At 49.1% G+C, this 17,118-nt stretch overlaps 5 protein-coding genes across 5 annotated transcripts; 4 read left to right on the plus strand and 1 right to left on the minus strand.

Annotated features, from left to right (window-relative positions):
• Window positions 1–860: 860 nt before the first annotated feature.
• On the plus strand, window positions 861–1,466 carry FSUBG_13069 (chloramphenicol phosphotransferase; the record flags this gene model as incomplete). The annotated part of the gene is made up of 1 exon (XM_036677921.1): window positions 861–1,466. The coding sequence occupies one exon, from the start codon at window positions 861–863 to the stop codon at window positions 1,464–1,466; it is 606 nt and encodes a 201-aa protein (XP_036531467.1).
• Window positions 1,467–6,680: 5,214 nt separating this feature from the next.
• FSUBG_13070 (DENN (AEX-3) domain protein) lies at window positions 6,681–9,446 on the plus strand (the record flags this gene model as incomplete). The annotated part of the gene is made up of 2 exons (XM_036677923.1): window positions 6,681–7,073; window positions 7,140–9,446. The coding sequence occupies 2 exons, from the start codon at window positions 6,681–6,683 to the stop codon at window positions 9,444–9,446; spliced, it is 2,700 nt and encodes an 899-aa protein (XP_036531468.1).
• A 770-nt stretch (window positions 9,447–10,216) lies between these two features.
• On the plus strand, window positions 10,217–11,344 carry FSUBG_13071 (zinc finger domain protein; the record flags this gene model as incomplete). Its single annotated transcript, XM_036677924.1, has 1 exon — window positions 10,217–11,344. One exon carries the CDS (start codon window positions 10,217–10,219, stop codon window positions 11,342–11,344), a length of 1,128 nt encoding a protein of 375 aa, XP_036531469.1.
• A 435-nt stretch (window positions 11,345–11,779) lies between these two features.
• On the plus strand, window positions 11,780–14,038 carry FSUBG_13072 (transport SEC6; the record flags this gene model as incomplete). Its single annotated transcript, XM_036677925.1, has 1 exon — window positions 11,780–14,038. The coding sequence occupies one exon, from the start codon at window positions 11,780–11,782 to the stop codon at window positions 14,036–14,038; it is 2,259 nt and encodes a 752-aa protein (XP_036531470.1).
• Window positions 14,039–14,522: 484 nt separating this feature from the next.
• Window positions 14,523–17,087, minus strand: FSUBG_13073 (EDE1-like protein; the record flags this gene model as incomplete). Its single annotated transcript, XM_036677926.1, has 3 exons — window positions 14,523–14,552; window positions 14,600–15,236; window positions 15,289–17,087. 3 exons carry the CDS (start codon window positions 17,085–17,087, stop codon window positions 14,523–14,525), a joined length of 2,466 nt encoding a protein of 821 aa, XP_036531471.1.
• Between the last annotated feature and the right edge of the window lie 31 nt (window positions 17,088–17,118).

A 17,118-nucleotide genomic window follows, 5' to 3' on the forward strand; every position in this document is an offset into this window, starting at 1 on the left:
GCCCGGGAGGCTTGTTAATAACGATAAACACATATTGATAGCCGAGCAAGTTTCAAGACATGAAGTTTATTCATTCATACTTCCTTAAATCGCGGTGTAAACCTTGTGCGATCAAAGTTTGAATGATTTAGAGGATTTCTGGTTGCATATGACTCACCATCACGACAGTGAAGGGAATTATATTGGCTACAGAAGACCAATAGTCTCGAATCGTGGAATCCCAAATATCGTCAACGCCCGAAATAGCCTTTGTGAATATGGTCATGTGGTCTCGAATCACACCAAAATTTTCTCGACATTGTTATCTGTTAGCTCTGCAATTCCCCCTGATGCTGAGACAAAACCAAGCTTTTCTCATTCTCCCATAAAAACATTGTGCCCTTTGCACTTACTATCGTATCACGATACAACTTTCGTCCTTTGGTAACATGTTTAGTATTAGAACTGTCCGGTGACATGTAAGCGGCAAAGGGGCGTCTGTGATTCACCTCCATTCGCTTGTTCTTTGTGATGTTCTCAATTTGTCTTTGTTCCACGGCCAATTTCTAGTGGCCATGCTCACGGTTGAGTTTCATAAACACTCAATGCTAAGTTCAATAAATGGCCAGAAAAGAAAAATCACAAACTTTTCAAGGCTAGATTTCGATAAACTTTCTCAAAAAACGACTTCCAAAGGGTATAGACTTTTAACAATGGACCATATAATCTACAAGGTCTCTTCCTTTTTATCGAAGATTTTCTTGGACCCAATGCCTCCAATATCCCGACTTACGCAGTCTCAACCAACACTCGATTTAGAGAGCCATAACAGACAATCAAAGACTATAGAGAACAATCAAGAACCACTATTAACCGCTGACATGGCAGTCGGTACTGTTACTGTGGAGGCTCCCCTCGACGAGCCCAAGAAAGGCAGGGTGTTGATCGTCAATGGGTTTCCGGGCACGGGGAAAACAAGTATTGTGAAGAAACTCAAAGAGCGACTCCCCGGCCAGAAGATCCAGATAGTCGACAGCCCTATAATGGCCGGACCATTTTGCGCTCACGCGCTTCAGCGAGAGTATCGATCAGCCTACCTTCATGAGATCCGAAGATTGGCAGACCAGGGCTACACTATCTTGGTGACAGCTTCTCTGGCGAACAACATATCGAGCCGCAAAGTTACCGAAGACATTATTGGAACTGTCTCCGGGAAAGACATCTCCTTAGTCTGGATCAACATCAGCCGCCAAGAGGTCATACAAGATCACCAAATATCGAACCCAACCCGGGTAGCGAACGGCGAGTCGAAGACAGGAAAACCCGATGTCTTGCCTTCTACCGCCGAGCAAGGCCGACTTATTCGTCCCTCGAGCCTGTGGCATAAGCTGGATGGTATCAACTTGATCACTCGAGTGATGAATATGGGGAATGACCTCGAGGAGGCAGTCAAGAAGGTATCGGAGGTTATGGCCCGAGAGGAATGAGCCAACATTGTCTCTGGTTTTTCTTTTGTTCCTTTTGCGGGAGGCTTGGAGTCTGGGCATATCATGATACCCGGTTCTGTTCTTTGGCATACCGTTTACCACATACAACCACATTTGCTGGATTTTGGAGCGCATATGAGACAGTGCAAATGAACAATAGTGCAAATTGGAAATGCAGAATAATATTAAAATCACGTTCAGTATGCAGTTGCATCCGTACACAATTATTGAATCAAAGTGTTACGCGCCTGAATCAGTTGGTTGCAAACGTGCAACACCATACCCTGGATCGTGATACCATCAAACAAACATTCCTACGCCAATGCAAGTAAGACAAAACAAGGGAATTAACAATGTCATCGTCGGAAACAACGGAGCTCAGCTGGGCCCAATAGAGCGGTCTACCCATGGTTATAAGACATGCTATGTCGTCGGTGAGCATTATACTATGAATGCCAGGCACAGGGAAGCTGCATAAGAAATTACTTGGCCCAGTTCGTTTGTACAAGCATAATTCTAGGCATAGCTCTATTTTCAGGATTAGAAACACTCGAGTCTTTCTTGACTCGATCAACGGAGAAATTCTTTGGAATGTGATGATATGTCTGACAAGTGGCAGCCATGTTCCTCGAGGCCAAGACAGCATTATTCATGAATGGCGAAATAGTGAGCCGTACTCCGTAGCAGTTGAAAAAATCTGAAATGTCGAATTTTTAGCATTACCGAGAGGAGGATCGACAGAGTAGTACGCTTATAGCGAAACGAGACCGACGTCCAAGCGAGCATGTTCCTCGGGGTTCACGGAGAGACTATTGACTATCTCGGCGTCTGTATCGTTTGACAGGCCGGGAGCACACCAAAGCACAGAATACACGTGGGTAAGTGCGCAAGGGAAAGAAATATCATCATTAGAGGGGGGGGGAAGGCAAAAGCAAAAGCAAGCCCTGGCTAATAAGGACATGGGCCTTTTATTAGACGCGGATCAGGAGGACGGGATAAGGAGCATGGACCGGGGGAGAAGAGAATTAGGTAAGGACCTCGCCTAACAATTAATTGCTTTGCCTTGCCTTGCCTTGCCTTGCCTTGGGTTGATGAGAGGCTTTCGTTCTATACGAGATGAGTGATGACATGTCTCAATTGACAAGTCGAGTGCAGTATCTGACTCTTGGCTTGAGTCTTGCGGCGCATGGTGAAACGAGGATATCGCAAGCCGGAGGAGAGGCAACAAAAATGGACATAATTATAGTGAGCGAATAGACAGAGAGATGCTAACAAATTTGAGATAACAAAGCCATTGTTTGGGTCAAGCTTTCAAGGCCATTCATTGGTGCTGTGCCTAAATGGACGCCATCTAGGACTTGAAACGCGCGGCGGCCGTATAGCGTCATGAGCATGGGACACAACTCCAGAGAGAGTGGATAAAAGTCCGGTAGTTTGGTAGAATTTGTGTTATTATTTATGTACCTCCACTGGCGATATTGGCTCGAACCTGGTCCTGAATGAAGCTGGTAAGAAATGGAGATATCCATCACGGCAATTCCTTTGACCGGTTGACGACAAGACAAACGGTACTCCGTAGATAGACACCTGATGCAACATAGGTATGCACTCCATAGTATGTATAATTCAGCTATTATTATTTCAGTTTCCTCAGCTGGGTTTCTGCAGCAGGGATCTAGTACGAGGCATAAATGCCCAGGATGTTGCTTTGTTCAGACCTTCAGCGTTTCTTGCCACGAACTGGTGGCGGGATTCATATAAAACGGTTATCTATTATACGCGGCGTCAAGTAACGGTCAGGTTATTTGCCTCAAAAATAAAGGGCCACTGACTTGTTGAAGAAAAGCCTCGTGGATATTGATTGATCTACTGTTGATCGCTCAGGGGTTCCATTGACGGGAAGTCAAATCAATGTTGCTACCGCAGCGCCCAAGTGCCCGGGCGATAAGTGCACTGTATATTTGAAACACATCTGCAGCATTCATCAGTGGCTTTGCGGGAATATATGGCCTTGTTAAGGATGACATGTTAAAGTTTGAAAGCAGATTGTAACGGCTCGAATTGAGCTTTGGTGTTTTTTCTCCAGCAATGCCGATCCTGTCTGCACACAGACACAGGCACAGACAGGGAACGTTGCAGCGATGGATTCTAGAGTGCATGCATCATCAGGTAAAGCGTACAGAAGCGAGGAGCAGGGGATGATGATGCAAATGCAAACGCCTATCGGTAGGGGAACTATGTACGTTACTGGAACTTGGCGTGACCACAGCTGAAAACATCATCACCACCTCCAAGTTACTGTTTCTTAACGACTTCGACTATTGACTATTGACCTCAACTAACCTCAAGAGCTTGCGAGAGACCGCATTAGCTTTCCTGTTTCGTTTCTCCGCCCAGGGACCCCGGTCGATCGTTTCCGCGCCTGGTCACATCGCCCGTTGAGCCTATCATCGTCTGGGACAGAGAAGGTCAAGCTTCGGATTAAACTTCAGACATTGGTAACCATCATAGACTGTTTGGAGAGAAACAATGCCAACTTGATTGAGCACAGTAAGCAATTAGCTTCCTATACTCCGTACTACAATCTAATGTACAGGTTGCCGGGGTTAGAAATGTTAGCATTGGTACAAGATCCAGAATATATTATGTCTCTTATTTTCCTTACTATCTAAATATAAAAATACGTATATTAAATAGTATATAAATTTCTACTTTATTAGATATTTTTATTTTATTTTTTAGTTTTATTAAGGAATATATAAATATTAAAAGAAAACCTGAGTAGCAAATCTTGGTATATCAGGGCCCAGTTTTGCACATTTCTAATCCCGGCGACCTGTACTTGGGCTAGCCAAGGTATTAGGTAGAGTGATATGCTTGTGTCTTGTAATACAAGACATTCCGGAGTTGTCGTTTCTTGTTCATTTCCATAATTAGTGCAATTGGTCTCAATTCAAGTTGTCACTCTACTTCAAACTCGCGCCGTCTTCGACCTCCTTCATCTGGTTTGGCTCTGGTTGATAGATATTAGATCACTTGGCCGTTAGGATTCGACAAGGCGTTTTGCTTTTTTGTCCCTTCACGTTGCATCACACAGACACACAGGGACAAAAGATACAGTCGTATTGTTCATTACCATCAGAAGATTCTCGAGGTCAACATCAACCACAGATAATTTCCCACGTTGGGGACCAGAGCTCACTTTTCTTGATTGCGATTGGCTGTGTTATCTCTCAAGCCGGGGTTGATGGAGTGGGGGTGACGATCCCTGATGTTAAGGTCACGCTATGGAAGAATCAGAGACTCAGATCGACTCGAAGAAACGGCAGGAATGGCTTAACTATCCTAGGGCGATGAAGATGTTTAACCTGGAGGAATGGGGTTTCTTCAGAAACAATGGCCTTTGCCAGCTTCTGTTACAGTCACTGGAGAAACAGATGCGCAAGCAAATGACTGTAGCCCGGGCAATCAGCACTTGTGACAGAAGTATGAAGAAATGTTATGTCAGTTCTTCGGTGACATTGTCAAAATGACAGAACGGCACTGGCCCCTGGGACAATGGAGCTCCAACGTCAGTTCAACACAACAAACGGCGCAATGCTATTGTTTGCGTGTGTGTATTGGAGACCGGTACCCAAGTGCTCCGGCTCTAGTCAGGTCAAGTATCCATTACTTGACATGGCAATGCTTGTCTCTCGTGGTTTGAGTTTCCCCGGCCCTCAATCAACTCTAGGTCAGAAAAGGAGTTCCCCTCGAATTCTAGATCTCGCCACTTGAACGTTGGCGTTGGAGGCTAAGAAGCCACCAACGAAGACGTTAGTTATGACATGTCATGGAACTTCTTCTCCCTGATGACGAGAACAAAGCAAAGAAATCTGCATGACTTGGTAACTCTAACCAAATGAATATCACAACGTCCGAACTATGTACCTATATGAGGTCCGTCCACGGGTCATAACGTCGCCATAATAAAATACCGCCGTCCTGTCCGTTCGCCATGTACCCGGGACCTAGGGACCCATGACCCCTGCAGAAGGCGTGCAGTGTGCCCCTGACGGCCCCAGCATCCCGGCCCCTCAATGGGTGGAGGGATTGGACCTCTGTAGCTCCTCATCTAGCCCCTAATGTAGGTACGGTACGTAAGGTACCGGTACATGCATCGTCTGTTCTGTTTGACCTAGAGACAGACGGCATCCCCTTGCCTTGACTTTTCAGTGCAGGTGCTTTGGTAAGAAGTTTATTGACTGTAAGGAGGGATTTGGAGCATAGGGGTTTCATTTTCGTTGAATTTCCATTGTCTGTGAGACTGTGACAAAGACTCAACACCAGCATATTCACCTACATACAGTCAGTCAGTCAGTCACTCACTTATACGCGAAAAGATTGGTTACACTCAATCACATTATCTGTTCTGCATGACTGCGCCGACAAATACGACTCAATTGTTTTCAGTTCCTACCCTCCTTGTTTACTGATAAATGCCCGGCGCACCAAACTAGGAGAAACCAGTTACCGTACCTATCCCAACCTAGAAAGTGACTGGCAGGGGATCAAAGCCCCCTTGTGCGCCATCTGTCTCATAATTTCGCCCGCTGAAGCCCTGTTCGTTGAGTGCTTCTGGTTCATTTCTGCCGTTGTTGTTCCTCCACTTTCGCTCCATTCAACGGACGGGAGCTCCCATTCTACCTGTTCTATCCATCCATTCTCTCAACTGAAAACGGTACGTATAGGTACTTGACCTCATTCCATCAGAAGCTGTCTCGCTTCTCTTGGCTCTCTAGCTCTACCTTAGGTAGGTACCTAGGTAGGCCTACCTTCCCTTAGGTACCTTAGTTCTCCACTCACCCCCCCGACTTACACCCATTCATACCTTCTCTCGCCTCTTCTCCTTTACTTTTCCTTCATCTCTCCCCTCGTTTCTCGAGTTTCAATATTCTCTCTCTCTTTTCTTCCTTGCTTTTCTCTTCAAAGCCCGGTTGACTCGAGCATTGAATGAAGTCTTGAGTGCGGAGCGGAGCCTCAAGTAATTCTGGCACTCCAAGACATGTTCCAGGACTGACCAAACCTGCTAGTCAGTATAACTCAGGAATAAAGACGGCATAATTGAGAGAGAGCATAACGACTATTCTCAAAAGTCAATCCGACGACAACTATATCGATACCCGAATTCACGAAGGAAAACGAGAGGCCTTTTCAGGCTCAACACTATCAGCAATGCCTCCCTCCTTGAACACCCATCCCTCCTTTACCCGTCCTCGGACTAGCGACCGCGATGGCAGGCCCAGCACCCGCGACCAGGGCGCTGATCAGAACCTCCTGATCCCCAGCCGAACTTCTTCGCTTCACTCGCGCATCACCCAGCCAATCCCTTCAACCCTCAACATGAAGCCTCAGCAGCGAACTCCCAAGACTTTGACACATGCCTACATGGTTTGTGGTGTTGGCCGTGAGCCTTCTCAATGGGTCAAGGCTCCTGCGCCGGCCCAAGGCAAGATTGGCCACATGAAGGGGGCTGTTGGGCAGTTCTGGCTCCCCGAGATTCTGGGCAGCAGCCCACGTCTCGAGCAGGACAATGAGATTGCGCGGGCTCTTCACTCCGCTATGAGGGTGCGTACACCCAACCCATTGACGATTTAAAATTCATTTAGCTGACCAGTGGCAACTATTGTATAGGCATGCTTTCCTCACGATGTCGAAATCTGCACAGGCCGAAGTCAACCTCACTGTGTTCACCATGCTTTCGTTCTCCAGCAGGATTCTTCTCACACTCTTTACGGTATTTGCCTGCGTGTTTGGTCCCGAGCCGACGAGAAGAGGGCCGAGACAATTCGCGACCTTCGCAAGAGAACCGAGAGCGACTACTACGACAATCCCGATGAGACCTACTGGATTCCTTACTGCTTGTCGTTCCTTTCACGATACCCTCTGTATAATCTTCTTGGAGATTATCTCAGAGGAATGTGGATTCACTGGAACAAGGCTACCAACCTGTTCCACGCTGAGGAAGTTTCTCGTATCCTGAGCTTCCCTGCGCCTCGTCTCAACGATCTTGTTCGCATTGACATGAAGGACTACGCTCTCTGCTACCAGTTCCCCTCTTCGCCTACCGGATTCCAGAACTTTGCTATGTGGCCTCTTTTCAACTGTCTGTCGATTCCCAACATTGTCGGTGTTATCGAAGCCGCCATCTCTCCTACACGCCGAATCATCTTCGTCAGCCACTACCCTGCTATGCTCACCATGGCTGCTGAGACCGTGCGATACTGCGTTCGAGTTTACGAGTGGAGTGGACTCTATGTCCCAGTCGTGCACGCTCGTCACGCTAAGGAACTGGTTCAGGAGCCCGGCCCTTACATTTTGGGTATCACTGTTGAGTGTCGCTCGCTCTTCACTGCCCCTACCGATGCTCTGGTTGTTGACCTTGATCGCAACTTTGTCCTTACCTCCAGCCCGCCTACTGCTCTTACCCCCGGCCAGCGCAACAAGTTTGTTACACGACTTACACAAGCTCTTAATGGTGATGTCACTCCTTCTGGAGTTCCTCAGCATCTTCGATCCGCTTATGGTGGCGGCAAGCTCGTTCCTGCGGGTCAGATCATCGTTATGCGCGGTGAAGTTGAGTCTATCCAAGATCCTGAGTGGTGGAACCAGGATGCCGTCATGGCTGTTATGGACCACGTCTGTGAGAAGCTTGGACGCAACACCGGTATTAAGGCCGTCTTTGGTGGCTCTGTGAAGAAGCCTCTCATGACCAAGGTTTCTATGCGCCATCTTAATGAGATCGTTCGTGAGAGGAACCAGTACTCTCGCGATGCTCTTGAAGCTTGGCAAGATTTCATCAACCTCAAGGGTCGCATGGACACGGAGCTCAACAAGGTTACTAAGCGTAACAACTACCTGGTTGAAGAGCTTGAGAGCTGGAAGCAGCAGTTCCTCAAATTCCAGGCCTTCGCTGAGACTCTTACCAAGGAGACCCAGGACCTCAAGGTCAAGATCGACACACATAAGAGGGAGAACCGTCGTCTTGCTGGTCTCATTGATCAACAGAAGGATGACAACGCTCGCCTCTCTGTGCGCCTCACTGGAACCGAGAAGCAGCGTGATGACGCTCTCGAGGCTCTTGTCCTTCAGCAGGAGATTGCTGAGGAGCTTGAGCGTGAGCGCAAGAGGAACAAGAAGGAACTTTCTCAGCTTCAGCACACCAACATGACCATCATGCGACAGCGTGACGAGGCTCGCAGAGTTGTCCTTCATCTCCGCAGTCTCATCGGTGGCCAGAGCCACCACATGGAGCATCTCATCCAGTCTCTCACCAAGCCTGATGACCTCAGCCATGAGATTGAGGAAGGTTATGATGAAGCGGAGGAGGATGTGCAACAGACTGCTGAACCTGGCCGTCTTACCCCCAGCCCCAATCCCCGAAACAAGCGATACTCTTCGTCCAGCTTCACCGATGTTGCCGATCGTCACCTTAAGGACAAGACTGACGCCATTGCTCACATTGTCCGAAACATTGCTGAGCAATGTCAAGCTGCTGTTGAGGGCCTCCAGCTGGCACATGATGCCGAACTAGGGAGTTCTAGTAGAAGGAATTCTAGCCTCTCTACCACCCAGAGCGATGACGGCCACTCCGCCGCCACGTCCGAAACAGGAGACGACTCCCTCCTGGCGCCGCGGTCCGGGAGGGCGTCCAGTATCCCTCCCACCCCGGATCTCATTCCCAACAGGAGCAGCACAGCAATGTCCTTTGCCTCTACGGCTACGACTCCGGAGCGAGCGTCCCAACAGTATAGCCTTAGGGACGAGATCCCCACCAAGATTGTCGAGGATGACGAAGAGGACTTCGAGGACAATCGAAGCGACAACGGAAGGGTCACACATGAGACAAGCGTCGTTTCTAAGCATCAGCTCCAGCACCAACAGTCCCTGATGCACAGGCCATCAGGCGCCAGGATTAGCGCTCTTGGTGGCACCCGCTGAGTGTTTTGGATAAACAGCTTAACTAACGTCTGAGCATGAGCCTTGCTTTTTTGTCAACTTCTCACTTCTTGCTTATTTCGATTTAATTGTCTTGTATTTGGCGGCTGGCTTGGATCAAAACCTGCGGGTTCGGCGTTTGATGTCCCTTATATCTTTTTTGTCATTACCATTTTTCTGCCTCATCTGATGAGCAGCTTAGCTCATATACCTATGTTAAGCCTGACGGCCATCTTCTCATTATGTTAGAGTATTCTTCTACGCAGCGGTGTTTTTATAGTCTTCCTCCTTTACATGGTTGAAGGGGGGTATAAGAATGAAACACATTTGCACGTTATCCTAGCCTCTGGTCATGTGTGAAATATTCAACTTGTTGTAATATACATCATTGCAATAGCACGTACTATAGACTGGCAAGTTATTGTAGTCTTGAGACTGACATTGTACTCCGTACCTTATAATGAATTAGACCCGACGTGAGTTGCTGATAAGATATGCGAAAAGACCCATTAAAAAGTTTCCGTTAGCAACATCAATTTGCCCGTTAAAAGTGTTAGCGTATTCTTCTCTTCTTCAACTCCTTCACCCAGACTTCTCAACTGTCGCAATCTATAATGGCTGATCCTTTGTTAACATCTCTTTGCGGAATCTGCCATATATCAACCCCGAAATACAAATGCCCAAGATGCGGTACTCGAACCTGTTCCCTCGCGTGTATTAAGAAACACAAAGCCTGGTCTGAATGTTCCGGCGAACGCGACGCAACAGCCTACATGGCTCCATCGAAACTTCGTACTCCCGCCGGTGTCGATCATGATTACAATTTCCTCCATGGAATTGAGCGCTCCATCGAACGCGCCGAGAAGCTTCTCGTCGAAGAGCGTGGTATCGTGCAAGAGGAGGAATTGCGACCGATGACGATCCAAGAAGTTAAATGGAAGCCTGGAAAAGATGGGCGCAAGCGCAAGGTTCTCGTTACAAGAGTTTTGCGCGAAGCTAAAGGCAGAACTTTCGAACGGTTTTTGGCTGCGCGATTGAGGAAGTTGAACATCACTATCGTGTGTGTACCGCTTGGTATGGCGAGGCAGAAGGAGAACCATACCACACTCAATCGGCGAACCAACAGGATCAATTGGCAGGTTGAGTGGATGGTGTTAGAGAATCTTCCTGATGCAGAGTCAAAGAAGGTCCGCATGTTATCGAAGGTTATGGATGATGTGCCACTATACGAAGCATACCATACCTCACTAGAAGAACAACAGAAGGCGAAAGGGCAACAAGCCAAGAAGACCCCACGAGCAGGTACAGACGGACAAGTGCAGGACTTGGTGCACTTGACATGGTCATCTGGGTCATTTGCGCTCCAAGATCCCTTTACAGGTACTTGGACGAATCATATCGACACAGAGCCAGGCTTGTGGCCATCTGAGAAGATAGCAGCTCAGAAGAAGAAGTTCAATTTCTTCCTCGCAAAGTTCCGGACCCCTTCGGACAAGCCTTCTGTTGTCACTAGACTCGACCCCGAAGACTGCCTGCGAGAGGTGCTGAGAAATACGCGCGTGCTGGAATTTCCCACAATATGGGTTTTTGACCAAGATCAGAGCCTTCCTGAGACCTTCGCACTTGGACCCAAGGATAAGGCCCCTCAGGAAAGTAACAAGAGGAAAAACCCCCCTGGAAAGAAATGTCCAGCCAAACCGAACAAGAGAAGAAATAGGGGTCAGGGTGTAGAAGAAGGTGAGGTCAGGAGTGACGGAGAGGAGAATGAGTCAGATGATGGAATTAACACTGAACTCAAGGCAGTAAGCCTTGAGGAAGGCGATGTGATTGCCGAACAGAGCCTTGGAGAAGAGGATGATGACGATGATGAGACGAGCAGCTCTGGAAGTGATAGCGAGTAAGACTGAGCAGGTGTAATTTTGTCAAGACGTAACTATAGCGATACCCCAAAATGTAAAAGAATATATTGTATAAAGTTCTACATACTATGTCACCATTCGAATATTCCTTAACTACCTCTTTGCTGCTTTCTATCATGATACTGTCTGTGGTGTTGAACTCTCATTGGAGAGAGTGGCTGTGCTCCGCTGTCAGCCACATGATGGAACGACCTACAGTAGTTAAGGGACAGTGAATAGCTCCCCGCGACGTTGACGTTGACTTTGACATGCCCAACTCGACACTCTCGCTTCAGCGTTCACCTACGCCCAACGAATTTAATACCTAGACATTAGCACCAAAAGTCCAGGACTACAAAAGACACGATAACCCCCCGCATCATGGTTTAATTGGGCGCGGAACCCCTCGACGCCGACGCCGACGCCGCCGCCGCTACAATGGACGACACACCTGCTCCCAAGCTCTCAGAGCTGCTACGGCATCCCGACGATCTAGACAAGATTCCCGCACTCAAGTTAGAATTCTCACGCAAAAAGGGCGCCGTAGATGGTCAGCTCCGAAGCGGCCTGCGCGAGCAGCTTGAGACGACACAATCGGGTATGACGGGGCTCAGTGACGGCCAGAAGACGGTCCAGATGATCAAAGAGGAAATGATCAAGATCGACAAGCTGTGCTCCGAGTCACAGAATATGATAAAGGACTTTGCGAGCATCAACCTCGTGTCACAAGCACACCGCAACTTTGGCGCCGTCGAGACCATGCGCCGCAACCTCGAGACCTTCAACGAGCGCATATCGCGTGTCGAGTTGATGCTTCGGGAAGATGACGAGGATAGCGACAACATGCCCAATCTGCTTCCGTGCCACTACGAACTTACTCAATTGAGAAATATCCGCGACGATGCTATGGAACAAATACAGCGCGCAGAGGACGAGAGTCTTGAGGCGACACTGGTGGACTATTTTTCAAGGCTAGACGACACGATTGACTGGTTTGATGAGCATGTTGGCATCATCGCTCTGAATCTCATCAACCTCGTTGTCCAGGATAACAACGGGCTTGTTGTGAGATTCGCAGTGGTGATGGAGGCCGAGGAGTCAAGCGACCAGCGTGTACTAGCACTGCAGGAAGCTCTCAAAGACCACAAAGAAATGGCTACCCGCTTTCAGAGTATCACAGACGGTGCTAAGAAGGTTCGTGGCTATAAGGACAAGTTCATACAGGCTATTCGACTCAGCGCAGAGCAACAGTTCGAAGGAGCAAAAGAAGAGTTCCTTGAAGATCCGAGCAAGTTGGACAAGATAATGAAGTGGTATTTCAACGATCTCAACGTCGTCAAGGTTGGAATGTCACACCTTATGCCAAAGAAGTGGAACATAGTAAAGACATACGCTGGCGTATATCATCAGCTGATGCACGATTTCCTGGTTGGCATGGTAGATGGCAACGAGGCGTCGTCAGCACATACCTTGGAAATCGTGGGCTTCCCAGAGAAGTACTACAGAAAGATGGCAAAGATCGGCCTGAAGCAAGAAGAGCTCATACCTCATGTCATCGACAACCGTGAGGCAGAGCTTGTTCGCGACTTTCGTGAGCTCATCATTAAATTTCTTGACGAGTGGATCGACCGAATTTTTGCACAAGAGAAGCGCGATCTTGCAGAGCGTAACGTCGAGGGCTCAAACTTGGATCAGGACGAGTATGGTTATTTCAGAACCAAGAACTTTGTTGCCCTATGGCGAATGCTGCGTGAGCAAGTGGACACGGCTGCCAACTCCCAGCGTGCAGATGTTGTCGAGGGTGTAATCGATGCTATGTTTGCCCGTCTACGTACTCGCCAGCAGTCGTGGCAGGCTATGCTTGAAGATGAGGCTATCCCCTACGAGGAGGGTAAGATCCCCGAACTCGAGGGTTTCCAGGCTCTTCAGGATTGGCTCGTGGCTACAGCAAACGATCAGATCGCATGCATCGACGACAACGAGGACGAGAACCGTCTTGCATACCTCTCAAGCTTCCGTCGCCTTGTTGAGCAGCATGTCACACCTGCGTACCTTGAACGTATTGAGAGTGAGGTTAATACGCTGCGTGACGGGTACGTCGACTTCAGCACATGGTGTATCAATCGCTTCGCTCAACTTATATTCTCCGTCGATTTTGGTGCCGTCATGCCTGACTTCTTTACGCCTCGATGGTATACAACTACTGCTATGAAGCAGATGGTGGTAACATTCGAGGAGTACGTCAACGACTACCGCCACGTACTGCACCATTCACTGGTCGATATTTTCGTCGAGATCTTTGCTGAGGAGCTACTTGTTCGCTACTTATCTGCTGTGCGCAACAAGGGCGCAAAGTTCCGTCGTACCGACCCATTTCAGGACAAGCTGTTCAACGATATCTCCACAGCTTTCGAGTGCTTCAGCACACTCCCCTCACCAGACATTGGTGCCTCTATCAAGGAGACCTGGCGTGTCACAGAGCACTTCTTGCGTCTGTTGACAACTGACCGCAATGCCATCGTGGACGCTTACGTGACGTTCAAGATGGCCTATTGGGACCTGAATGTGCAGTGGGTTGAGGCTGTATTGAAGTCAAGAGATGACTTTGAGAGGTCTTGGATCGGCGCGGTCAAGAAGGAGGCTGCCAATATTGATAGTGGGCGTGGACCAGAGACTATCATGAGCAGGGTAAAGTAGTAACCGAGGACGAGTAATGATTTGTGGTTAAATGGGAAAAGGTAGAGGGTTATCGCAATTGTGTAAGATGGGCATTGTTTCATGCCCTGTTAGCGACAATGGTATTTACGCTTGTTTGAATAATTCATTATTGTAACTTGTTGGTGTCTGCTCTATCTGTATCATTATATCGGCGACACAAAACTGCATCTCTACAGCTGCAATCTCAAAGCATGCAACACGAAAGACGAAATCAATACAGGCTTAAGCAAACAAGCAGTCTTCATGATACTACAATGTGTGGACAGATGATAGATGATAGGAGAACAAGCCCATGTCCAATGGGACCAGACGCAAAAGGAAAATCTCGCTGCCAAGAAAATATTCAACAAACGAATCATGAGGATGCAGACAAAAAAACAATAGTAAGAGAGCAAGTATGCAGTGTGCATTAAGCCCTCCCTTCAGAAGATAATATCCGGGACAATTCTGTTGTTGTTGTTTATTATGAGCGACTAGCCAGAAAGTTCGCCGCCTGTATACGTTAGAAGGTTTCCTTTGCGTAGATTGAGTTCAACTAACCTTGTCAAGATCGTAATCATATTTCTCGAGAGCATCTAAAGCTTCATGTCGCTTATAGCCCATGCTTGTAAGGCTCTTCAGGATTGGGTCATCATGCTCGGATTCAGTTGACAAAGTGCGGTTCAGAGCCTGCTGACCAGGATGGGACTCAGCGCCCGCTGGTTTCTCAGCAGAAGCAGGCTGGGCAGCAGTTGCGCTAGGGGAGTCGAGACCAGAGAAGATAGCATCCCAGTCATGGGCCTCGGGAGCCTTCTGCTGGTTGGTTCCCACAGCAGGCTGAGCAGCGCCAGTTGAGCTGTGGGAGATGAAGTCGAAGCTCTCGTTGCCGAACGCAGTGGACTCCGTCTTGGTCTGGCTTCCGGGTGGGCTGCTATCAAAAACGGGGTTGAAGTCGTCCAGTCCGGAACGAGAGATGTTGGCAAAATCCTCATCAGCAGAGCCTTCCTTAGCATCCTCTAGGCCTTCAAAGTCACTGTCCAAGTCGTCAAATCCACCCTTGGTCTGAGGGGGGTTAGAGGGGGCAGGCTGTTGCGAAGCAGGGGCAGTCCCGGTTGCTGCCGCGCCAAAGATATCATCAACCGAAGACTGTTGAGCAGTGGCTTCAGTCACGGTTGCGGGAGACGAAGGCTGTTCGATACTGGTCTATGTTAACTCTTGACATCAAAATTTGAGTATGATCAACCACTTACCTAGGGGCCATGGCTTCTGATGGAGGGGTGGCTCCCTGGGCTGGCTGCGGTGAAGTGCTGGCAGGAACTGCGTGAGTAGCTTCTGGTGACTCTACTGCTTTTGCCTTCTCGCCAAAGGGCTTGGCGGGCGGTGATGCAGGCGTGAAGTTATCATCAAAACCTCCGTTGTCACTACTTGAGTCAGACTCCTCCTCATCATCACGCTCAAGCTCTGAAATGGGAGGGAACTCCGAATCAAAGGCAGATAACTTATTCGCCTCAGGGGAAGGCTTGCTATGGTTCTTAGCAGTGGTGAAGGCAGCAAATGCATTCTCGAAGTCGGCCTTGGCCTTGGCCTCATCATTACCACCAAATGGATCTGCAGACTCGGTCGCTTTTGGTGCTTCGTCCTTAACAGCTTCACGGGTAGTATCGTCAGAGGCAGAGGCAGAGGCCGCGTCCTTGACTTCGGACTTGTCAAGCTCGTCGCCAGGGAAAGCACCAGGAACACCGGCAGGGCTGTCAGAGGCCTTCAGGTCACCGGGAACAGGAGTAGCTGAACCATGAAGGGGGTCATCAGCACGCGAAGCAGGGGGCGACACTTGGCGAGAGGATGAGAGTGACTCAGTATGGTCAGGGAAAGGCAAGAAGCTGGAACTGATCTGCCTCGACTCCGGGGGAGCAGGGGGCTCAGCAGCAAGGGTTGCTTGACGGCTCATGATAGGAGAGCTGGCGGCAGGAGGGGTGCTGTATGAACCAGCACTGGCGGTCGAGGCACCGGTATGCTGGGGCTTGAAAGAGGTCTGTGGAGGTGGCGGAGGAGTGGCCGAGGCGCTGGGTGGAAACGAGGGGCCAAAGAGGTCGTCAAAAGACTTATCAGAGACATTCTTAGTGGGAGGAGGAGAAGCAAATGCACCCATAATATCAGTGCTTGCAGTGCGGCGGAAGAAGGGGTTGTTGGCGCTGGAGGTCGATGCAGCTGGGCTTGCAATTTGAGCCGAAGCAGATGCTGGCGAGCCAGTGTTTGCCAGCCGAACATCCTCAAGGCTCTTGGTGAGCTCCTCCGCCTCTCCCTTTAGCTTATCGCGCTCGCCCTCTGTAGTGGACAGCTGTTTCTTGTTGATGGCGACCAGTCCCTTCTGTTGGCGAGCATCAGACTTTAGCTTTTCAATCTGAGGCTTGAGCTGCGCAATCTCGCCATTGACTACACGAATCCGTTCTCGGAGGCTGGTGTTTTCTTGTTGGTCCGCTTGGAGAGCTGCCAATACTTGCTGATGCTGCGTCTGAGCATCACGGTAAGTTCCTTCAAGCGCCATGCATTCAGACTGAAGTTTGGCAGTCTCCTTCCGTGCATTGCTGAGTTGCTCCTCAAGGGCACGAGTATCTTGCGCCTCCTTCTCATAAAGGGTGCGCAGTTGGGCCAGTCGCTGCTCGAAGTTCTGCTTCTGAGACGTGGCCTGGTTTAGTTCATTCTGAGTGGTATTCCTCTTGGCCTGCACATCTTGGGTCTGCTTGGACAGAGATGAGATCTGGTTAGAAAGGTTTGCAAGCTCTGTGGTTTCCCCTGAGATGTTCTTGCTAGCCTCATCGTTATCTGACAACAAGTCCTCGGATGCAGAAGGTGCTGGAAGCCTCTGGCCAGAACCAGCTGAACCACCAGTAGGCTGTTGCGTCAAGCCTCTACCAAATGAGGATGATGGTATAAAGGGCTTAAAGCTTGAACCACCGGTTCCTGTAAGGGATGGCTTAACGGGGGAGGTAGGTGTGAGTGCAGAGCCACCGGCGAAAGGATCGTTGGCGTTGGAGCCACCGGTTGACATTGGAGCTTGAGCAGGGGGAGGGGGAGGGGGA

Source organism: Fusarium subglutinans, assembly GCF_013396075.1.
Source record: "Fusarium subglutinans strain NRRL 66333 chromosome Unknown NRRL66333_c0000307, whole genome shotgun sequence".
In the NCBI taxonomy this organism is placed as follows: Eukaryota; Fungi; Ascomycota; class Sordariomycetes; order Hypocreales; family Nectriaceae; genus Fusarium; species Fusarium subglutinans.